At 43.0% G+C, this 24,530-nt stretch overlaps 1 protein-coding gene across 5 annotated transcripts in view; it reads right to left on the bottom strand.

Moving 5' to 3' along the window:
• Positions 1–1,489: 1,489 nt before the first annotated feature.
• CHN1 (chimerin 1) overlaps positions 1,490–24,530 on the bottom strand; it is a 93,846-nt gene continuing 70,805 nt past the window's right edge. For all 5 annotated transcript variants that reach the window (XM_066553922.1, XM_066553920.1, XM_066553923.1 and 2 more), the window contains 6 exons: positions 16,854–16,938; positions 6,688–6,861; positions 5,899–5,976; positions 4,622–4,759; positions 3,519–3,624; positions 1,490–2,415 (listed from right to left, as the gene is read on the bottom strand). In XM_066553922.1, coding sequence (XP_066410019.1) covers positions 2,244–2,415; positions 3,519–3,624; positions 4,622–4,759; positions 5,899–5,976; positions 6,688–6,861; positions 16,854–16,938 — 753 coding nt within the window. In that variant the 3' untranslated portion in view covers positions 1,490–2,243. The remainder of the gene's footprint in view (positions 2,416–3,518; positions 3,625–4,621; positions 4,760–5,898; positions 5,977–6,687; positions 6,862–16,853; positions 16,939–24,530) is intronic.

Below are 24,530 nucleotides of genomic sequence, written 5' to 3'. Positions count from 1 at the left end.
TGAGCCGAGGGCTCCTCTGGCTCCCAAGGACACGGAGTGCCAGCACCAGGGCTGGAACCGCTGGGGACAGCCCTGCCCCGGGGACAGAGCCCTGCCCCGGGGCGCTTTGGCAAGGGGATGCTGGTGGCACAGCTGGCTGTGACTGCCCCAGCCGTCAGGGCAAGTACAGCACGGGCACTGCAAACTCTGCAGTGCAATCCCCCCCAGCATTTCCTGGGAGAACATCCCTTCTCCTGGTCACAGGGTGAGGACACCTGAGTGCTGCCACAGCCGGGGCTGAGAGCTGAGTGCAGTGACAGGACAGGGCACAGGGCCAGCCAGAGCCACTGCAAGGGATCCCCAAGGGCATGCAGGAGTGATGGATGGCCTGAGGAGCCACCCAAAACACAGGGCACAGTGAGAAAGTGCATCACAAAGTGTCAGGGCAGCAGCAGGAGATACAGCATGTTTAGGAGTTGGTTTGGAGCAAGGCAGTGGTGAACATGTGTGGCTGCTGGAGTGCAAGGCAGATGTGACTGAGCAGCATGTGGGCCACTCCTTTTGGGCTGGGGGGAGGCAAGGCTACGGTCAGAGACATAAAGTTTTCCATCTGTTGCAGTTCATTGCCATAAATAAAGTGATAATGTGCACTAATTAGTACAGGAATGATAACAGCAAGCCACTTTCAATACAACAGATGATTGAAAAAAACCTCAAACTAAACCATACTTTAGATTCCCTCAAAACTTCCCCCATTCTGCCTCCCTAGCAGCCTCCAGCCCAGAGCAGCATTCCTCACACACTTACCTGTGTACATCCCCAGGTTCACCTTTTCCTCCCTGGGATCCTTCAAGCCCCAGTTCAGGAGAGCTGCAGAGCCGCCGCCGCCGCCGCCACCACCTCACCTCTCCTCTCCTCTCCTGGCCAGACAGGCAAGGCAGGGTGGGATGCAATGAGGCACCTTATTGCTGTCAGGTGTGCTGTCAGCACAGCTGGTTCTGATCACTAGGGCATTATTCCTCCTTGTTCTCCTCCTGCTCCAGGAGGTGTTTGTAGGGTTGACCAAAGTGTTTGCACCAGAGCTGAACCTTTGAAGTGCAAAGGAAATGTCCTAGGATGTGTCTGTGTGTGAATTTGGTGGTGTATCCAACTACTGTGGTCAGCTACAGTTGTGTAATTGTAAACTGCCATTCCAGTTCACATAGGGGCAATTATAACAATAGATATATTTTATGAAGTAGTAGATGACTTGACAATACTTTTCTTGGTTTATTTAAGAGTTCTGAAGCCTTCTTGGACAAGGAAGAAAGGAGTTTTCAGAGTAGACAGGAATTTGTGAGAACCTTAGCAATGTTTCAGGATCCAAACTATTTAGAATAGTCTTGTCAAAACTGGTGAAACTCTAACTCATTTAAGTCAGAGGTTGTTCAGCATTAAAGTGCCAATGTAAGAAATGAAACAATCAGTATTTTTGAAACAAGTTCAGAAAGTAAAAATAAATAGCATGATGTTAGAGTTCTAAAAGCAAAATTTAATAAATTAATATATGCATGCCAGATAAAAATACAAAATTACAATTGAAATCGCAATAATAATAAAGGAACACTGTTCAGTATTGCAGATTTCACTGCAACCACCATAAACATCATGGAGAATTACTTAAAGTAACATTTAAAGTACAATTTTGTTTCTGTTCAAAACAAATTACTATATGATGAAAAAATGGAAAGAAACCCAAGAAGAAATCAGTCCCAGAAGTGGAAGAGAAGAATATGAAATGTCAATAAATGGCCAGAGGCTCCATTTCACAGAAGTCTGCCTTCTTTTTAGTATTAGAAACCAATTACATAGAACAAAAAGCAAATTCACAACAGGTTTACACGGAGAAACATGCTGAATTACAATCACAAACTATCCAGAACAAAGATGCTGCACCAGTTCAGTTGTTTTCTTCATGGAATGAGTCTCACCAGAACAGGGAGAACAGGGAGCAAATCATGCAATAGCTTTAGGCATTTTGTTTTTTATTTCAACATGATAAACACCCAGGATTACTAGTACTGGAAAGTATGTGTTAACCTTTTTTAACATCAGCTGAATGGCACTACAGAAATGACAAAGAGTTCCTTCATTTTTATCCTGAATACATCGAAAGCTCTAGCAAATATGGAATTCAGTGACAAGAGCCATTAAATTACTTTAAAATATTCCTTCATCCATAGAACACTGTTGCTTCCTTTTTTATTACAAAACCCCCAAAATATTCAAAATAAAATGTCTTCATTTTTTATAAGCATCTCCACCACAAGTCTCTGATAGCGGATGTCGTTCAGCGCAGCCATCGCGTCCAGCTCCGGCGCTCTCATAAGAGTTGGTCCAAAAACTATGCCCAGGTTTTCTGCACTCATCAGGTTTTCCTTTTCATGGAGCGTTACTCTGCAAAAAAACCCCAGTGATTCTCTGGCACATTTCTTCTGTGCCAGACCATGCCTGCATATGCTTGAAAATCAGGGAAACTGGACAGAAATGTGTGCCTTTCCCCAGGGAGAAGCCACTGTTCCCAGCAGGTCGCACATGGGAGTGTCAGGTGAAACTTGGGAGCCAGTGAAAGCAAACACTGTGGGGCTTTGTGGTGAGTCAGTGTCTGTCCCCCTCAGAGCACATAGACCATGCTCACTTGCACTGCATGAACAAGTCCTTTGGTATACAAGAACTACAAACTCAAGATTTTTATTCTGTTTCTCCCTTTCTGCCTTAGTTTTTATTTGAAAACAGGTCAGACTGATGTTACTGAGTTGCTGTGTCTCCAGTCTTTAAGTATTCCAAATAAAGGAGCTGTGCCTGATTACCTGAATTCAGCAGCAAGGCAATGGCCTGTTGAGCAGCACAGGTCCTTTTAGCAAAGCATTAAACAGAAGTTTAAAAATAGTGAATTTTGTCACCTTTCTACCTTATCATTCCCCTCTACCAGAAATATGGCGTGCAAAAGCAACTTGCTAGGTAGAGCAGCAACAACTAATCTTGAACAGGGTGAGGAAAAATTAATTTCACACATCACAAGCTGTAAGGTGGAATTTTTGTTCCTATGTCTCTCATCCCTTTGTCCGTTTTAAAACACCCATTAGAAATGTCATTGAAATAAAGGGACAAGTCAGGCAGAAACTCAGTAGCTGAATTTTGCCTGAGGCACTCAGCAGAGTCAACACAGTCCTACTTGTAGAGGAACTACATAATGAAAAAAGGCAGAAGAGACCTTAAAATAAAGTAGTTTTTCTATGGAAAGGGAATGATTCTTATATATTGACAGTAAGTTCATGTTACTTGAGAAACTAAAATGGACACCCTGACATGCCACCTTGGTTTTGCTTTGCAAGGGATAATCCCCTGTGCCCGAGTTTTGCTGTTGTGCACAGTACCACTCCTGCCACAGGCCCTTTCCAGGATTTGGTGGGCCTTGAGCAGACTTTTCTGGAGGTGCTAGCATGGATTTTTGCTAAAAATGAGTGTGGCTTAGAGTTCTTTGCAGCTGTTGCACCCACCTCTTCAGATGTGCCATGAGATACCGTAATGTTTCACAGTGTGCAGGCGGCAGCAGCTTCAGCGCCTCGTGCAGAATTTCCAGCTGTTCATCCGGATCCGTGGTTTCTGAAACACACATGTTCAACTGTCACCACACAAACAGCCAGAATTCACACACAGAAAGGCAACAACCTGGCCTGCACAGGAGACAGGGTGTCACAGCTCTGCTGGTTTACTCATGGAGGATTTGTCTGTCCAAAGAGATGCTCAGAGCACCATAAGGATGTGACTGGTTTTGGACAAAGAAAACTCCCCAAAGCAAACTGCACTCCACTGAAAGATTCCCTGCAGCCTACTAAAAAAAATTGTTCTGGCAATCTTGCTGACTGGACTGGTTTTGCACAAATAATCTACAGGTGCAACTCTGGGAGAGCAGAAGGCACTGGGAACTTTGCCATCAGTGCCTTTGGCTGTCTCCATACGACTTGGAAAAAGCCTTCTCCAAAGGAGCTGTAAGGGCCAGCATGCAGTCCTTGTTTTGTACCCATGGCTACCTCACATCTTTCCAGGTGTGGCTGGTGTGAACACATCACAGAAATGCTTCAGGCACCCAGGATGTTGGGGAGAGAGATTCCAGTGGGGCTTACTGCTGTGCTTGTAGACCCACTTTCTGCAAGGCCAGCCCCAAAGGTGGCTTTGGGAGAATAAGTGGTTATCAGCTTATGAAAACACTCAAAATGGACAACTCCAGAAACAAACGCCATCTAATTTCTAAACGTTTCCATAAATCACCTTCTTTCTGGCACTATAAAACCAACAGACTTTAAATAATCACTGTCAAGAACCCAGGACTCATGCAAGACACACCAGTGATGTAATCCATAATGTGTGATGAAAAGGAAACATTCCTGGTGACAAAGGCAAAGGAAAATGTAACCATGCCCACACAGCATCACGCGGTCAGGCTGTAATGTGCACTGCGTGTTTACTCCTGCAATCCTTACTAAATTGGGCATTCAGGGTAAGAGCTGATGGGACAGCTACAAAACAAATAGGACAGTCCTGATCAAAAAGGAGAAAAGGCTAAGAATGAAAAACAGACAAAAAAATGTGTTACACTTACTTGCAGACTCTATGAACTTTGGGTAGGCATCATATGTGATGAGTGGAATTGGCAAATCCCTGAAGTACAGTTTAAGTGCACCAGTGATAATATTGATATCTTCATACATATTCACAGAAATATCAGCTTTTTCCCCATCTGTGTGGAAAAGGCACTGATATTAAAGCCTTGGAAATGTAAACAGATGTAGAGCAGCATTCAAAAGAAAAATAGTAACTTGCTTAAGCAAACATTATTGAAAAGGAAACAATTACAGATTTTGGCTGTTGTACGTAAAACTGTTAGTGGACTGTGATGTTCATGGTTTCAGGGTGAAAACCTCAAGCATTTTATAAAGTAACACAACTTTTCTTTGTTGCAAATAATTACTAAAAAATACAGTTTGGGGTTTTTTTAGAACCTGACTGACTGATCTTGCAGTGTCTGTCTTGTATTAAGGTATGGACATTTAGCTATTTCTGAACCCACTGCATTGCAAAACAACACATTCATCAGCACTGAATGAGAAATCAGGGAGTCCGGGAAAAAAGTAAAAGGCAGAAAACCAGCTTTGTCCACAGCCCCCCTACTTTATAGTAAAAACATGTGTTCACCATTTAACTGGAACATACTACCTACTCCAAAGTGCAGCGGACACACATCCAGAACTTGGCTTCTGCAGCACATCCCCACCCTGCTAACACTGCAGATGTGCTCCGAATCGGTCCAGTCCTCCAGACAAACAGGAAAGAGAGTTTCCAGCACGGATTCTGGACTTGATTTCTACTGGGATAGAGGGACTGCAGCTGGAAACCCTTTAATTTTCCCACTGTCTTTTCTCAGAGAGAAGAGTTTGTTCTCAGTGACCTTCTTTTAGTCTGTAATAATTCAAACTTTGTTTGCACTATTGCATTCATCTTATTATTTTGGAGCTTTCATCCAGAAAGATGGATTTGAGTTGCACAGCTCTCTTAAGGCACTTCACCACTCACCCTCTAACCCTCCCCCACCCCTCCAAGCACAGTTTGACTTGCAAACTAGGGCAGTAGTTCACAAAGCTTTGTCCTTCCTACACACATGGTTACTGGAGCACAGATACTGATGGAAGGAGAAAAGTGGATTTTTGTAATAAAGGCCAGAGTGAAGCTGATATGCTTTTGTGATGGGGCGTCTCCCCTCCTGCCAGCACAGCCGTCCGACTCCTTCGGAGCACCGGAGCATGAGACACAGGCTCTGCAGAAAAACTGTCTATATTTTATACATCAGCACCAAGTTCCAGCATGCAGGGAAGACTGTACCTCTGTCAAATGCCATTTTGACATCTTCAATAAGATCACTAAATCCTGAGACTCGGTACAGTCCTTCAGAATTAAGACCTGCAATGAACATTTTAACAAGATTAAAATTAGTCCTGATTTTTACAGTGGCCTTCAACCTGGTTCTTCCCTTGGCAAGTTTTTAATTTAAGGTAGAAAAAGCAGACATGTTTTAAAAGCCTTATCAGGTTTTTCTTCCAGAATGAAACCTTATCCTGGGTTTTTAACCCTGGCCATTGCAGTAAATGCCTTGTTCTATCAGCACTAAACTGTATTTACGAAAATGACTTCAGAGCTGAAGGAATGTATTAAACCAATTACAGCTCATTTCAAAATAACTCAGATTAACATACTTGATGATCAGTCATTATTTCAGAGTAAAAACAAGTACCCTAATTCTAGAAAAGGATACTCAGTGTGGGCTGGGGAGACTAGCAAGAATGAACACATTAATATGAACCCTCTTTGTTTTGCCACATTCATTTAATTTTTAAAATGAATATATTATTGGAAAGATAGGCACTAATATGTAACTACAAAGCAGTAACTTCCCATTAAGCAATTTCTAGCAGAATCTATAAAAATTATAAATGGTATGAACCATGAAATAATGCACAGTATAATATTAGCTGTGCAGGGTAATTGGCAGTCATAAAATGTCTTGTGCAAATCTGTTTTGAGCAATCATACATTCAGCAGAAACCCAGATGACCCAGATCAATCTAAATGGATTATCAGTAAAGCAACAAAAGTCCATTAAGGATGCCTTACCTCTAGATTCAATTTCCCTAATGCACATATCCACCACCATTGGTCTCTTGGTGAAGTGTGCTTTTACTAGTGTGGTAAGGTCACAGCTGTACACTTTTTTGACATGCTTCAGGTCTGGCTTGCAGTCATTTGGGACCATCTTGGAACATTGCTTGTGCACATTTAAACCACAATCTGAGGGAAAAAATTAAAACATGATTAGGCCGGTGTTTGCTGAAAATGTATTCTGAGATCAGTGCTGTGGAGTACAAATGGCTTCAGCAGGATCTGACAGCTCACAGCAGTTACTTCTCTTCAGGGCCCTTAACCACCAAATACCTGAAGAAGGGACAGCCCTGAAGTCAGAAGGATTTCCTACCCACCACATTTATTCTGTTTCTAAAAGGTCTAACACAGAGTGACAAGCTTTCCATAAGTTTTATCAAATGAAGAGCTAGAGGTCAATTATGTTCCCCAGCACTATTACATACACTGCTGTCACAATGAAGACTTTTCTCCCAAGTTACTGGGGATTTCCTATCACCTCCATCTTCCATGTAGCCCTGGATCTGGCACTTTAGACATCTCCTAGAGGAGATGAAGGTAGGGACTGGGTCACAAACAGGCTACAGCCCCTCTGCAGTGAGCTGGCAAGGCAGTGCCAGTACCTGAGCCACTTCAGGGACAGGTGTGCAGCCCTGCCCTGCCTGGAGAGGAGCTGACCCCAGCACTGACCCTGTGCCTCTGCCCAGTGCCACCTCTCCTGTTCTGCCATGCAGACTGCCAGGTGCTTGCCAGGAAACAGCCGAGCCCAGAGAGAACAGCAGCACATCCCAGCGAGGGCAGCTGCCATGCCCTGATGGCACTTGGGACACACAGGGACCCCTGCTCTGCAAGTGCTCCTGCACCTTGCTGCCCTGCCAGCCCCAGTGCCCTGCTTGTCACAGCATCAGGGGATGGAGGAGCTTGAAGGATCAATGCCTTCACAAAAATCTGTACTTTCTTCTCTCACTGCAGGACTGGGTATCTATCTACTGAGAATCCCTTCCTGTTTTGTTCCTGCTGATTTTGCCAATACTTGTACTTCCATTAAAGCTCCAAGTTATGTGACTTAGTTCTCTCCAAAACAGTAAACCCCAGAATTCATGGCTAGGTTTAATTTCCACTAAGTCAGCTGCAGCCTGCTGCTAAAAGCACTTTGTTTACTTAAAAGGCCTGTAAAACAACCAGATTTGTCACTTAGGATCCTCTGGTTGCAATTAAAGTTTGGCATGTCACCTTCAATCCATCAAAACTTGCTCAGACCCTGATCCAGATGAAATGGCTGATTAGAATTCTCTGGAGGTCTTTCTGTGCAGGAGTGACCTCGGTTCCTCCTGAGGAGCAGGGAATGCCTGGGCAGGGAGCTGCGCTGCTGGATTTCCCTCCTGGCTGCAGCTCCGTGCTCTGAACCCACCGTGGGAAAAGCCTCCCACCCGCACCCCTGCCCACACACATAGTGCCCCAGCTCTCCTGGGCACAGCCCAGACCCCACTGCTGCCCTGCCCCTGGGGAACAGTGCTTTGGGCACCTGGGCTCCTCAGTGCTGGCAAAGAGGGAACAGGGACAGCCTTGCTTCCACCTGAGCGCTTCTTTAAATCCCACGTTTAGTCAAGCACTCTAAGACCCCAAAGTGACCACATGCCCAGCATCTCCCTACCTGTGGTTTTGGGGCACAGAACAAAGAAACTCTGAGCCTGCCAGGCAGCCACCTGCCTTTCCTTTAAATATCTGTGCCCTGTGCCACATTTTGCCTGAACTTTGAAAAACCAGGTCTCTCTGTGCTTTAAATAGGGAACCCACATTCACTGAAACACGTGACCTGAGCCCTCTAGTGAGTCACTGCCCCAGCTGTAACACAGCAAGGAGAAGCTGTTCTGGCCTCCTCCGGCTCTTGTAGAACCAAATCAATAAATGTTTGTGGAAATGCACAGGTAAAATAAGTCTTCTTTGGTGTAAGGTTTGAATGCTGTGTCATTAGTAACACCAGCACTTTTAAAAACAGGACAGAATACTGAATAGGTGCTATTAAAGCAGTCTGCTTTCAAAATAAAGAGAAAATCGAGGAGTAAAATTAAAAAATAGTCAAAAAATTAGAGGCAACATCTTAACACACACACAAGGGAAGCAAATTGAGACCACATAAGAAATCTTAAATCTTGACTTCCTTTATTTAGGAATAAACCTTAACATTACAATAATAGTATTTACAAATGAAAATATAATTATTGTACATACAATTCCTAAAATTGCCTCAAGAAGCACCTCTTCCAACAAGTATGAAATATCTGTCTATCAAAAATGATGTCTACAACACTGGGATGGCTGCACCTCACTCATGAGAACTCATGAAGGATTCTGTGAGTGCAAATTAGCTGCTTCACACAAACAGCAGTATAGCCCAGTTACATTTCTGGGAACCCAAGGATAATTAAGAATAAATGCACACAAAAAAAGAAAAAACACATACTCCCAAGTACCTTACACTTGAGTTAAACCAATTATTGCCTTGACTGAGATCATCTTAATTATATTTATATACAAGAAAGTTTCAATTCATTAAAATCTCAATTTACAGAGATGTTTTCATTGTGAAAACCTTGCTTCTGACAGTAATTGTGTTACTGCTAATCCCAAAGAGTCAGATAGGCTTTGAATCTGACCTCATTAATCCCAGAATAATAATTACAAATGCAGAAGTCAACTTTTCTCCTCTCTCATTTGTTCTTCCTTTGCATTTGATTAGATTTTATGCACCAACCCACTGCTTAAGGGCTTATCAACACTCCTGAGAAACATTTAGAACCTGGAAATATTTCAGATACCTAATGTTTAGAAAACATGTGAGTCTTATGTTCAGGATTATTGGGCTGTGTGGTGTCCTTGTAATAACTAAGGCTTCTTGCCTCTTGTGTAAGCACAGAAAACCATCTTACTTTAGCAATTTCATATCAGTAAATATATCAAGGTTATTTCAGTGAATTTACATCAGAAGATGGTATTTTTTTCCAATGAAGAACTTGAAACTCACCAGTGCTGTGCTTCCTGATCCAAGTGGGCCACTAGCCCCAGCTGACAATACTTCATAGAAGGCAAACATCCATGTCTCAGTCACTTCACTCACCTCTGGTTCAGCTGATAACTAAAGATCATGTCTTGCTAACTCCACCAAGCTCAAAAGCCCCATGGCAGGAGGTCAGTCCTCCTCTCCACAGAGCACTGGCCATGTCCTAGTTCTGTACTTAACTATACTCAACTTACTTGTCAGTCCTAAACAACAGGAATTGTACTGCAAACTGAATAGTGTTAAATTAAAAAAAAAAAAAAAGTCCTCTGTTCTCACTGCAGATGCTTTGAAAGCTCCAAAAGCCATTATTTTAGAATCAAGTGGGAAAGAAGAGAAAAGCCAAATCCTAAATCTCCTTGCATGCTGCTGTGGGGTAAAGTCTTAGGACTGCTTTCCTTGTTTGCACATGAGCTTCGTAATTTGGCTGGGTTCATTAAGACCAAGAGGATTAATTTAATTTCAAACTGAGGGTCTATTTCCTTTTCATTATGTCAAAATAAATCCAGAATAGCAGCTTTACTCTGGATCTAAAGTAACCAGGAGCCTTACTCATTTCTTACAGAACCTGCTGGCTGGTGAGGAGCTTCAGAGAAATCCCCCTAAAGCATTGTATCTGCTGATAAATCCTAGAATAATACAGGACAGATGTAAAAGATGCAGTCATGAGCTCTTGCAGGTCAATAGTAAAACTTCTGCTGACTTCAGTTAATCAGTTTCACCTTATAGAGATGATTTCTCAGAAGTAGAATTGTAAGTCACTCTTACTGTTCCTTTTACAGTGCTATCAAACTGTGGCCACCTTTCAAATATACCACATGGACCAAAACCAATGCAGTCATAAATTCAAGAGTTTATAGGAAGTTTGGAAATTTAAGGAGGGTGCACAGACAGTAATTTTAGATGACAGGTCTGAAAGTCGGTGATAAGCTGCCCTGGCTTTAACAGCATATTGATCTAGGAGTTCAGATGGGCTGTGACATTACTTCTATGAGAAGTAATAAATTTAAAACCAGCCTGACAATAGTTTCCTATGATACCTAGCAAAGGTCTGGAAATGTTATAGAAACAGCTAATACTGATGTTAGTCCACAGGGCTAAGAGAACAAATAACATGTTCATATTAAATGCATGAGCAGAGCCAACAGATAGATGTACATTGCTACTGCCCCACGAGCACACAGTATAAATATTTGCAGAGACTCAAATATACTTAGCTGTCATGTTTTGTTATACTGTTGATTTGAATTCAGTCAGTTTTATATTTCCTTTGGTTGACAATTTACTGGCTAACATGACTGCTGATCATGCTCCATTGGAATGATACCATGTGCTACATACATCACTCTAATTATATCTCCAAATTATTCCCCCAAAATTGATGCCTTCTATCACTCTGCAGAGCAGCTTTAAGAGCTAAAGGGTAGATATACATTATCTGCAAGAAGATTTGAAAGACTCTTCTGAGATTTGTGGTAAGTGTAGGAGGGTGGGGAGCATGGAGCTGCAGTGCTGGTACCGAGTGCTGCCTTGGGCTGGTCCATTGCAGCACCTACCAGACAGGGCAGACCCTCACACCTGAGCTGACACAGCAAGACAGTGGGCTCTACACAAGCACAAAGTACTGGCATTACTCCTTCTTGCAAGGGTGAATAGGTTAGAAAGCCATTTGCTCTCATACATCACTCATGAGCTCGTAGCTTTTCTTTAAAAACTTAACACTTTTTCTGTAGCAGAGGGAGCAGTGTGTTCCAACAGGCAAGGGAAGGTAGCAGCCCCAGTGGCCCCATGTGCTGCACTCTGTGCTTCCAAGCACAATCCAGCAGGGTGCTGTGAAGCTCTGCCCTCCTTCTCCTCCTCAGCTGCGTGGCTGCAACTTGGGTGGCCACACTGGAGCTGCCACAGTGCCTCGAGCATGTGCTATGTGTTCATCTGCAATGCACATCTGGAAGCAACCCTGGTTCCACCAGAGCCTTAAGCCACTTCACTAGGCAGGCCCATGGCAAAAATTGCTTCCATACATATGAGTATGCTCCCTAAAATCTCCTTACATCCACATCACTGTATCATGCACTACAGGGTACATTATTTTAAGACAGGAGTTTCAAGAGGGCAGCTAGTTACTTGGCAACATAATTTCCTAATGCTACTGAAAAATCAGGGCTGATGAAACAAAAAGAAAAAAAGCGCATCAAACCAGCCAATATTCCCTTATCTCAAATCAAAAGAATACTTACATTTGTGCCTCCAAATGCTTAGTGACAATGGTTTCATTTTATAGAAGTTTTGCAAGATTAGAGTCAGTTTGTTCAAGAAGTCCCCAGGCTTCCTGCCACGACACCTGCCTACCTCCTCGACAGCTCCCTGCCTGGGCCACTGCCTTGTTCAAGGCTTCCAGGTCTGTGTGGGCTTGGAGATAAAGCTGCTTTTAGGACTTACAGTTTCAAGAATATATAGCTGCAGAATAGCTTCCCCTTGGGAACGGCTCCGAAGCAAGGCTCTGCTGTCTGATTAGCATTTCAAAATTCCAGAGCTCATTCCTCACAGGAACACCATGAGATCCCGAGCTGGTGGAACAGCTTGTCAGGCAGCACATACCTCCAACAGCATCAGCACCTCCTGATGGGCAGGGGCTGCTGTCCAGCCCCCTTCCCACAGCCCTGGCTTTGCTCTTTGGGTCTCTACTGGGCTGACTGTCTGTGCCCAGCATTCCACAACCAGCAGAATCCAGTGCTCATCTCAGAAGGAGCTTGGATGTGTTTGCAAGGAACAAGCGTGGGCACAGGGGAAGCTTTTCATGACTGAGCCATGCAAAATACCTTGAGAGTGGGCAATGTGATGAGAACACCTTGCCTTTCCCTTTGCTGACTTTAGTCACAAGAGCATCAGCTGTTTTTCCAGGCACAGAAAGAGTGAGCACTCTGCCTGCACAATCAGTGTCTGAGGATGGGCAGGCTCCTTTGTGCTCACCTCCATCCTTACACACCAATGGAGCAACACAGGGCTGTCCAACACAAAGGATTCATAGCAAGGCAAAACAAATAGCAAAGGAAATGGGGCAGCTGCACATCTTTCAACTGCTGGAGAAGGAAATGGATGAAATGGGGAAATTAAACACTTAAGCAGTAATTCACAAAACAATTCTGCTTTGAGACTGTATTTTAGCTCTTATAGAAATGAACTCCCAGATCTTACTGTAGTCAGGGCTGGCAGCAGTATTTCCTGGGGTCTGTCAGTGGGAGCTGATTATCTGCACACTGATAGTTCAGCTGCACATTAATTTCTATCAGCTCTTCAGAGAGGTTACCTGCTCCAAGGAAACCATAAGATAGGAAATGCTACATGTGTAACAGACTGAGATAGTCTGGAGCAAAACTATGAAGGCTGCAGCAATGGTGCTTTGTGTACAGCCTCAGAGGGTGGTGCTGCCTGGTGTTACTAGGAGCAACCCAAAATACCACCAAAAGCATCCAGGGAAACAGATATATTAAAAAGTTATCTTTAAGATCAGCTAATTAATGCTTTGTAACCAGCCTGTTCAAAAATCTTCTGCTTAAACTGCTTATTCGTGAGGAACAACAAGCAAAAGCGTGCAGGGAAGGACTTGGAGAGCTCTGATGGGCTGGAGACAGGTGCAGCTTGGCAAATCTACTGATCTGCCATTCCACTTGGGCAGCACAGGAACAGCATCAGCAATGCTCCAGTCTCTGAGATCACACTACTCTGGTAATGCTACTGTGACTTACATGTTTGTATCATTCATAAAAAGAACCCACTGGTGCACATCTGCAAATTTTGTTTGAATAGTATTACAGTTTCTCTTCTGAACACATTCTGGGCACTGGGATGAGCCCTATGAACATAGGAGAGCTTTACATAGGAGGAATATTAACTAAGAATACATTTTTCTAAGTTCATGCATTGGATTTTGTTCTGGGGTAAAATCTTATGTCTTCATTAACTTCTACTGACCTTCAGTGTTTACACAAAATGATGGCATTATAATTTCATATACTTCTTCAGTCATTTCTACTTACATACTGCACCCACCAATTAATTTCCTACAGGATCCAAATCCCAGATATCACCCCAAGATCTAAGTTTGGAAGACAATGAAATTCCTCTCATGTTGGGTAGTTTGTTTATTAATCCCCAAACCTTTGCAGTCCAGATAACACCCAACATCTCACTTCAACTAACAACCATTCAACAGGTGTCCAATGTGGTGCCTACATTTACCTCTCATCTTTAAGGCAGGAAAAGACACAGTCCTCCTTCTTCATCTACCATAAAAGCTGAACAAGGATAAGTTAGGGAGAATCCACCTTCCAGGAACTGATAATACAGGACTGCACCTGACAGGATCCTGACCACACTCAAGTCTGTGTATGGCAGACACACCTTCAGCCATGCTGGACTGAAACAAAGCATGACTCCAGCTGAATTTGCTAAGGCATCCTAGCTGGTTGCTATGGAATGTGTACGCTTATAAATGTTTAGTTCTGGCTGATAATTTTTTTAAGGATTGCTTTACTTTGTGTAACATAAACTATCAGCCATTAGAAATAAGCTCTGTTTTTTCCACTAGCTCTTCCTCCTTTCTGAAATGGGTGACATTTATCTTTGCTGTCCAGTCTTGGACTGTCCTACACTTCTCCTTTTGCATGTTTTTGGGCTTCTGCACAGAACAGGATTTTAAATGGTTGAGAGTAGCCCATGCAGTAATCCATTTCTATTTGTTAAACTCATCACTTCTGTACAGCAAATAGAGTCCTCTTGAGATGTGCAACTGTTTGCTATAAAAAGCAAATGCTTTAAAAAGTATAAAACTACATATGATCCATGCAGTTTTGCTTGTAGGTATTTTCAATAAAATGATTATACAGACCACCAAACAGATTTCATGGATTTCCCTGAAGTGGCATTGAACCCCACTTGAATTCAAGTGGGCTGCATCCTGCTAAAAGCTGTAATTTTTTTTTTGAGTACAAACCTACTCTGAAAAACAATGGCCTCATGTGCCTCACTGTTTCCATATTAAAATGACTCAGTTCAGAAGCAATTTTTTTTTAAAGCACTGTAAGGCCACATAAACTTGGCCAAACTCCCACCACTTAAGCCTGAGCTCCCCTACATTGGTACATTAGCACTGTTCTGTGTCTGTGCACCTCCAATATCTCCCTGAAATGCCCAGATGTGGGCAGCTTCTGGCTCTGATGGCTGCACAGCCTCAGCTGTGGGAGCAGTCAGACACTGCTGCAGCCTCACTCCACCCCAAATCCCTGCTGATACTTCAGCAAGCATGGTCGTACAACATGGGATTTTAAAACACAAATAAGATCACAGAAACTACTGGAAGCTACCAACACTGATGTGAAACCTCACACAAGACAGAAAGCCCTAATTATAGTTTCTGAACCTATGAAGTCATCTAATACACATATGCTCCTTATGCTGCAAGGAGGAGAATAGATGCATGCAGCACTTATTACCATCTTCATAAATAGGAAAGAAAACCAGATTTTGGAAGCTTTTGGAAACCCACAGTTTAAAAAAATCTGCATAAATCCAGAAAATCAACTTTACTTCAGTTAAAAGAAAAAAAAAAGGCAGTACAAAATAATAAGCACTTTGGATTTAACTGTAAAAGCAACAATATTAATTCCACAGTGCCATGCAACATTGCAAGCCTTCATACTGTTTATTTTTATTCTTTTTCTGGATCAAAGTTACCTAACATCAATCTGTAAAATATTTGGTATCTCTCCTAAATGCCCAAATGGAGGAATCTAAGGCAAGGAATAAAGATGGCACACTTACTGATTCAAGTGTAATCAAAAACATACTAATCAGAAAACCAAAATCAAGCCTCCTCTTCCTCTCCTAGCACTGTACACCCTGTATCAAAATCAAGAGCAGTAAGACGTACTAACAATCTTCACTCACAAGTGGAGGACATGGCTGTAATCCCGTATTCTTAGTAGAGGGAAAATACTGAGAAAGGAAATGCCATTTTTGCATAATCATGTCTTAAAACAGAGCTGCACTCTCTAATGCATCCTGGACAGTGCAGTCTGTAATGGTAACAACAAAGCATTGCATTCAAACAGTTTTGGGTGAAGAATTTAAAAACATTTCAATCCTATGTGGCTAGAAATGATTTTAAATATTACATCATTTTGCAGTTCTGTGATAAAAAGCCTTCTTATTTGCTTGAGACAAGACTTCAGAAAGCTTTAGACAGAGCAGATTTTCTTAAATTAGCTTGAAAATTCAGTTTCCAGGGCAACGTAAGCAGGTCTTCATACATCAACATCTCTTTGCACCATTTTTATAAATACGCTTTGCTAGAATGTCATAAAATACTTTTTAAATACAGCAAACTATTTGGATCACTTTGATCCTTTTCTCTGCCTTTGAAAGAAAGCCGACTGTCCTTTCCTTTCAGAAGAACCTTATCAATAAAACTGTCCAACTGTTTTCCTTTGGAGAGGCTTTATCCAGCAATGCCTGCAGTGATACCCATACGTGTGATACATTTCTACAGGCACCTGAATGTTTATGTAACGTTCCAGTAGGCATCCCTTATTCATCATCCCTTTTCTTTTCAGTCTGCAAGTAGGAGATGTGATTTAGGGTCTGTGGCATGCTGGGACTCAGCTGGTTTATATATAAAATTAACCTGAATGTCTGCAACGTGGAGTCTGCTGAGGTCCACCTTGCACATCAAGATCCCCTGTGACTTTCTCACACCTACCAATACATGGAATGGTATCAAAGAAATAAAGCTAGCTGTGCCTCTGTCTATTTTCTCCTCCATTCCAAAAGGGTGGGGGAAAAAAAAAAAATCTCTTAATGATAATGATTGTCTCCTCTCTGTGAGTGCTGGAGGGGTGCTGTGCATCACTCCAGTGAGTCACTGAAACAGATACCTGAAACAGCAGCAGCAGAGTGGATACATCTCCTCCTTCCACTGAGCAGGGAGCAGACTGAGCCTGGCCCCGTGTCACGGCAGAGCAGGCTGCACATTACAGAGTTACAAGGTGAGGAATGACTCAGGAAAAGAACACTGAATGACTGTTACCTGCACATTTTACTCCCTGAGCAATGAGGCCCCACATGAAGTTGGCACAGTATTCACACCAGTGCGGGCCCCTGAACGTGTGCACCTGGAAGACAGCAGCAGAAAGAGAATTACAGAAAATGAGCCACCATTTTACAGACATCAGCATCAATGCATGTAAACAGTGCAGAACTCCTCTTCTTTGAAGGTACCACATGCAGTTTCTGGAAGCTCCCCTTTATCATTGCAGGAAAGGAAGAAAGGAACTAAGAAAGATTTAACAAGCAAGGCCCTTGCAGACCTGTGGAAAACTGGAGTCTTCCATCCCGAGCCATCCCAAGCAGCAGAACTGGGTCTGTGGGGTCTGCTCCAAGACCAGGTCAGAGAAGCAGGCATAGGCCTTCTCCCACCTCTTGGCATCCCTCTGTTTGGCAGGAGTCTGGCCACAAGGCAAGGCTTTTGCAGCAACTGTGCAAGAGTTCACTTTTCAGTCTCAAATGCCTTCTGCCGTGGCCTCCTCTTCATAAGGCACTGTGTGAATGGGTAGAGGGCTGCAAGATTCCACCTCACATGGAAAGAGTCCTGCCAGGCAAAAATACCAGTGCCACACAGAAATACTGTACATTTGCCTAGAGACTTTCCAGTTTAGAATAACTCCAACAGGAAATTAATTTTCTTCAGACTAATGCTACATATTGAAAACCCAAAATGAAAAAAAAGAATCCACTGAACCAGGAAAAAATTCTAAGCTAAAGAAGAAAAAAAACCCCAATGCTTGCTTTCATTCCTGACTCACATGCTTGTTACAAATCCTGCAGCCACCATTAACTGCTTCTGATTTCATTCTGATAAAGCTCCTGCTGTAGGAAACCACAGGATTCTATATGGAGAAAATCATTACTTCCTTAGCCAGTGTAAAACGCTTTGAGCTGCTATTTAGAATAGACAGGCTGAAAATAAAATTAGTAGCCGATGATCATAAAGAAATGAAATTTGCAGTGAAATACAGCAAAACTGCTTTAGGCTGGAGTCACTCAGTTCCTCAGAGTTATTGAGTGGGTGTGGGAGCAGGCAGTAACCTCACGTGTGTGCAATGCCTGGTTGGATCAGTGTGGAGCAGGAGGGAGAAGGAGCTGGGGGAAATGTTTGTTCCTGACATCTGCACACAGCTCTGGCTATGAGCACTGAAAGAATGGCAAGGTGGCTTGACTGAGGTGGCATGTGTCCCTGATGTAAGAGGCAGGTGGATCCAGCTGACACCCCCACGAGTGACAATGCAGAGCAGCACCCTGCAATTCAGGCCACAGCTCAGTTCTGGCCAAGGAAGGTCTGCAGCCTCCTGGGCACCTTGAGACAGTCTGGAAAGCTCCTGCTGAATTCACCAAGCAATTCACATGCACATCTGTGCCAGGTGATTCCTGACTGCCTGGTCCAAAGCAAGCACAGGCTGCCAGTGCCCTGCCCTGCCTGTCCCCACCCACCCCCCTGCCTCTGGAAGGTGAGATGTGCTCCACGAGGCCTCTTCTCCCTGCAGCTCTGGCTGACTTCCACAAAGCAAACCATGACAAGACTGTCAGCAGCTGTACTCTCCATTTTCTCTTTTCCTCTCACCACAAAGAGATTTTTCACACCATTCATTTCGTTACCCACCTGCACTACCCACATCATTTTGACTTTCTTCCTCAGACTGGTGGTTTTTATCCAGGTTTTTGGCAGTGTTCTCTTCCCAGAATAAGAACATTCTAATATCCTGAAGCAAAGCATTGTGCTTTAATGCCTGCAGGACTAACACAACTTTTTCAGGGAAAAAAGAAGGCATAATTTGGGTCGCCATCTTTTTTTTTTTTTGGGTCAAATTCCCCCCGAAACATATTTCTTTAAAATACTTCTCAAAAATCCCATCGAGGAAAATTGAAGCAAAATTGACATTTCAGAAGTCTGGACAATAAAGAATTTCTTTTCACAATATTTTTCAGTTTTGTAAGTTGTTTTGCTTTCAGCATCTCTGATTGCACAAGGGAGGGGAATTTTGTTTTGTTCCTTAAAATGCTGATGGATAAATTATTACTTCTTTCTGAATAAAAAGAATTATACTATCCTACCTTGTGCCTCTGTGGTTGCTGATTTCAACTCATCAAACATCAAATCACTGAATGTTCTATTTGCTGAAGCATTTCTAATGCTGTCCTTAGGTGCTGGAGTCCCAGCTTGGCTTCTCCAGAGCCACCCCCAGTGCTGATACTCATTAAACCTCAGATGTCCTATCTCTAACTGGCTGTTTTAGCAGTGACCATTCTTCCTTCTTGGCATTTTGCTCCCCACTACTGCCTGCATGTTTCCATCTCCCCCTGATTCTCCTTAGAAACTCTTCTGCAGGGTCTATCACATCCCAAATCTGCCACTCCAACATTTTGCCTCCATTTTTAATATGATGAACCTTTCTAATGAGCTCAGCTTCTCTTACATGAAGTAACTATGATTCACCTAGACTGTACCACAGCCAGCTCCCCTGGTATCACCCCGGCTCTCAGCCTGCTCCTCGCAAGAGTTTACATGACTCATCATCAACTTAAAAATGACAAGGACAAGGTGGACTCTCCTCTTCCCTACCAACAAACACTGCCTGTGCTGGTCGGACTGACTTTGCCCTTCAGAACCACTGTCTCAGTAGCTTTAGCACTTCTGTCTCATCCCATGCAGCCAGGCTTCATCCAGATACTGAAATGCTTTTCCATATCATCAGCTGGATTTACCCAGAGCCTGCTCTGCTCTATGCTGCCCCATCCAAATTACTATTTCTTATCCATTATTCTGATTGCAAACTCAAAGCAGATTAAAAGGTGAGGGTAGGTTTTTCTGTGTCCCGTGATGCTCTGCCTTGCTTCATCCTTATGAGATGGGAGGTTCTCTGGCAATATTAAACAGGAGGCCCAAAGGTCACAATGTCCTTCCAGCCCTGGAGTAAACAACCCTACAAGATCAGCTCTGAAGCCTCTGTTTCTGAGCAGTGTTTTCTTTTCCCAGAGCATCAATATTCCCACTTCTGTGCAGTGGAACTGGACACCTAACCCTGCCCTGCTCTGAATACACACCCTCCCTGGGAATTAAATCAGACACAGTCAGTGATGCCAGGAAATACTGAAAAATTGGTCTTCTGAGGTAGGTCAGAACTGCCTCCAATCCTAGTTAGAGGATGCATGGGATCTGGCAACTAAAAAGAAACACCTTAGCATCCCTTTGCTAGTTCAAGAGCCAGCACCTGCAAACAATACTGCATTTATCACATGACACTGTTTAACACAGCATTCTGATTTTATATTTAATTCCCAATTCTAAAAACTAGCCAAGCAGCTTGTCTGTTTTCAAAACTAAAAGATGATTTCCAGAAAAATTTCTAAAAACACACCCAGCAGAGTCCCAGAGATCCTGACTTAAATTACAAGGGGTTTCTTTCCCCTTGCAAAAAAGAGCATTTGCAATATGCAGATTTTACTGTCTTATAAAATGTGAGAGAGCAGGATTGCCAACTGTGGCTTTACATCTCCCAGTCCTTCCATTCTCACTCCCACCCAAAAATCTCCTTTTCTCTCTTTCCAAATGGGAATAATTTTTTAAAAGAATCTGGAAAATGAGTGAGTGGGAGAGCAAATAAAACTGGTTTTAATCTTGATTTTCTTCTCCTGGAATTTTACAAATTAATTTAAAACAAAAGGCTAGATAATTTTAAAGACAAATATCTGCTTCAGAAACTCTATAAAACACTATTAGTAAGCTGTCCTGCAAGTCTGAGGTAAGAAGAGAGTCTCTTGTAAGGTTTATACCCTAGGCATTTCTATTTAGAACTCTCCTGCACTACCAACAAGGCATAATAAACATGTAAGTACTGTGAACTATGTAGGAGAAGCTTTTTGCTCAGGCTTCAAAAGTATTTTCTTAACACAAGGAAAAATAGCTTAATTCTTGTGATTAGCAACTCTGACTGTTAGAAAATGTTACTTTGTTTTGTATTTAATTAAATTTTTTTTGGAAGGGACCAAATTTTAGGAGAATCAAATAAAAAATGAGGCAGTGGCTCTGACAGCAGATTCTACCACAAGCTGTGAACTCCTCAAGCAGATCTCCCCCCATTATTTCTCAGGCTCTATAAAGGTCACTGCTGAAGTTAGTTACTCATGCATCTTGTTACTCCACTTATTTTTCATGCTTTTGTTTTTTCCAAGGCAGTTATTCAGCTACCCTTGATTGCTACCTGAAGATCAGGAATAAACCAGCAGATAATTTTTATTCTTAACTGGGAGACTTACATTTTATCACATGTCAAGGCAGGGAGGAAGAGAATGAGAGAGTATCAGTGAAGTGCTGTGCAAATGTGATATGAGGGAAGATGGTGGATCAACAGAGCTCTAGCAAAGCCACTGACAGGAAGAAAACAGGGCTGGATTTGGAAAACTATGGTTATAGAAAACCAACACTGGGCACATATAACAGAAGTGTTTGGGACAGGATACAAATAAGGCTTCCTTTGTTGAGAGGCTGCTGCCACAGACCTACTGAACGCTTGTTCCATCAGACCCTGCTCCCTAGAGAGCACCCCTTCCACAGCCCTCCACACCAAACTGCTGCTCAGAGTGACAGGGTCTGGAAAATCCAGCCATTGCCATCTGTTGTGGGATGGGATACATCACCTTGGAAAAGGATGGGAAAAAATACTGCTGATCTATACTCCTGGGCAACCAGAGCCTTACACTTCAGGCAGAAGCCTTGTCAGGGCTCAGAGAGGAGACCAAGTGTACCAGGGACTGAACACGTGCCACACCCCAGCATTTGCACCGCATGGTACTCCAAAGGTTCAGGTCTGCTGGCTATACTGTCCTTCAAACAAATTCCCAAGGATGATCAGACACTGCTGATGGAGACTGTCAGCTCAGTGGTCCTAACTGATTTGCAATTCCATCAGCTGAATTCTGCCTACTGGGGCTTTACCAAGCTTTAAACTGAATGTGGGAGACATTGTAAATCCCAATTAGAACGATGAACTCAGCCTGTATTATTAACATCTGTTTTCCCTGTCACAGCTGATTCTATCAGGCACTGAGCACACCCATGCTGGCATCCAATAGGCATTGTCCTTTTCATCCATCCCTGGTCCAGAGATTGCCTGGACGTGAAGGGTAAAGAAGAGATAGGAGTGAGAAACTCAACCATCAGTCTGGGCAATGCTTCAATTTTTCCTTGTATCTTTTATGATGATAGTGACTCTAAAACAAGGGTCTCAAAGCATTTCAAATATTCCAGCACATGGTAATTCTCCTGGGAGGAAAATACTGCTGCTGACAAGTAATCTGAGAAGCCAGAAGACTGCCATGACAATCCACACGGCAGAGCAGTATCTGCAAGATAATTGCTTTCACCTGAAGGTGTAACAGAAATGAATGTAACTGGGAGCATGGAACAGACCTTCTCCAGACCTAGAGCTGACCCTGCTCAGCCAGCTGGGGTGTCAGCCATGGGGAGGCAGCCTGGGAGCTCCCCAGTGCCTCTGTGCAGCAGTTCTGGAGAGGAGAGCTGCTGTCAGAGCTGCTGCCAGAGCTGCCTCCCTCGCCCAGAGCGTGCGGTATAAATAGCCTGGCTATCGCTGCTGGGGGCACTGGGAATGTGGGCCAGGACAAGCTCCCTCTGCATCCTCACCCACTTGGAGCCAGAAGCGCTGTCAGACCTTGTTTACTCTCTGCTTTGCACTGCCTGTGTCAGCAGAGAGGGAACAACTGGAAATTGAGGTTAGCTTGTGCTCTACAAGAGCCGAAGTGAAAAATGAGAATTGCAGGTTGTTGGCTTTTTTGCTTGTAAATTGAGTGAAAGTGGCCACCTTTCTTTCAGGATGGAAAGCTGATTTTCTTTGAATTGATATCTGGAAATGGGAACATTTTGCATTTTACTTGAGGTCCAACTTAGTCGATACATGCCTCCATACAAAAAATTCTGAAACTAGAGGTGAAAATTGAATATAATCCTTAGAACTACACATGTACTTTATGTATAAATAGAACATAAACCCCTGAGAGATTCCTAAATGAATGCTTTTGTCAGGATCCTAAGGCTAATATGGAGGAAAAGCTGAAAAGCTGTTGATGAGAGAGCATAATATGCACTAGAAGCTTCTAGAGACAAAGTTCCAGTCCTCCCCAGAGGAGCACTTCCCAGCCTTACCAGAGAAATGGGCTGGTCTGGCTTTGGGCTGTGCACAAGCCAAACTCACAGGATCCACACATGCAGACTAAAAAAACTGCTGGTGTGGTGGGAAGAAATTACAGCCCAAATAAATTAAGTATTTAGAAGAAAGGCTTTCTCTCTCTCTCTCTCTTATTTTTTATCAGTGGCAAAGCCTGAATTCAGGGACTAGCACTAGAAAACCAGAAAGGTTTAAATAACATTGTGCTATTTGGAATCTACTTTGGGAAAAAAAAGTGCAAGGAACATTAAATAAATACTTTAGGAGACTAAAATCCATAAATGCCTAAAAGCTTTTCTGGATTGAACTGTCTTATGAGTTTCAGAAGGAACAATATAGACCAGATGAGGTCTTCATAGAAGTTTTGTAGAAGTTTTTTTTCCAGTTATGTTCTCCAGGTATTTTCCCTGCCTTTGAACCATGTTCCCCCCTCAAGTCCTAGAAGTCTAATAGAAACATTAAATTTCCTGAGGTGTTCTTATCTGTGGGAACACACACTGGCTCTCCCCAGGGATTATGCTAGAGGCACCCAGCTATCTCTGAATATTCATTTATTAGTGCAGTGGCTCAATTAAAGATATTTCAAAAATATGTCCAGTGCCAGTTCTGTTCCTAATAAAAAATCCAGCATCTTCTTTTCAGTGGAACTAGATCAATTTACCCCAAATCAGCATCTGCCCCAGTTTTCAGAACATCAGAAATAGAAATGAGTTCATGTCAGAAGTCACAGAAAAATGGCTCTGCTTAATATAGTAAGAGTTTGTTATAGTTTCTGGCCTTTTAGAAGCACTTCTGCATTTTCCATCTCCCTGTTTCCCAGTGTTTAGGCATGGCTCTACTGAGAAGCTCTCTAGAATAAGATGTGGCACGGAAGTGATTTGCTACGACTTACACTAGCAAAGCACCCAGCACAGATGCAATTACCCCAGTAAAACCCGGGCCAGGGCCAGATGAGTTATTTGTTTCCAAGATGTGATACAAGTTTCACTGGCAGAGTAACTCTTGTTACTATCAGCAGTCTCTTCCTTGAAGTGACGCTTGAGTCTGTCCATACCAGCAAAGTCTTTCCAGGGACTGGTCCTTACCTGAGCCTTCACTCCTTGTGCATGCCTGAGGTTATATTCTACTTCCAGTTACTTCTGGAAAACCATGCTCTCTCTAGCCTGGAGCTCCCCATTTGGCCTTTCAAATGGGTCATCCTCAAAGAGAAAGCTTCAGTCGAGGAGGGGGTGAGGAATCCCAACTAACAAGGCTCATCAGCACCTTGGCTGACTCACTTTAAGCACCCATGGAAAAACATCTCTCTGGAAGAAGTGTTGGCTTGAAAGGGAATTATGCTGTTAATCTTGACTGATTAAGCAAGCAGTCTTGCAATTGTTATTTTTTACAATTAATTGACTGTGCCCTCATCACTAGTAAGACAGTGACTAGGAAACAGCATCAGAGTACCCAGCACTTCTGGAGATAGA

The sequence above is a fragment of the Molothrus aeneus genome, chromosome 7 (assembly GCF_037042795.1).
Source record: "Molothrus aeneus isolate 106 chromosome 7, BPBGC_Maene_1.0, whole genome shotgun sequence".
Taxonomy (NCBI): Eukaryota; Metazoa; Chordata; class Aves; order Passeriformes; family Icteridae; genus Molothrus; species Molothrus aeneus.
The sequence above is the reverse complement of the archived record's forward strand: the minus strand, read 5'-3'. Positions and strand labels throughout refer to the sequence as shown.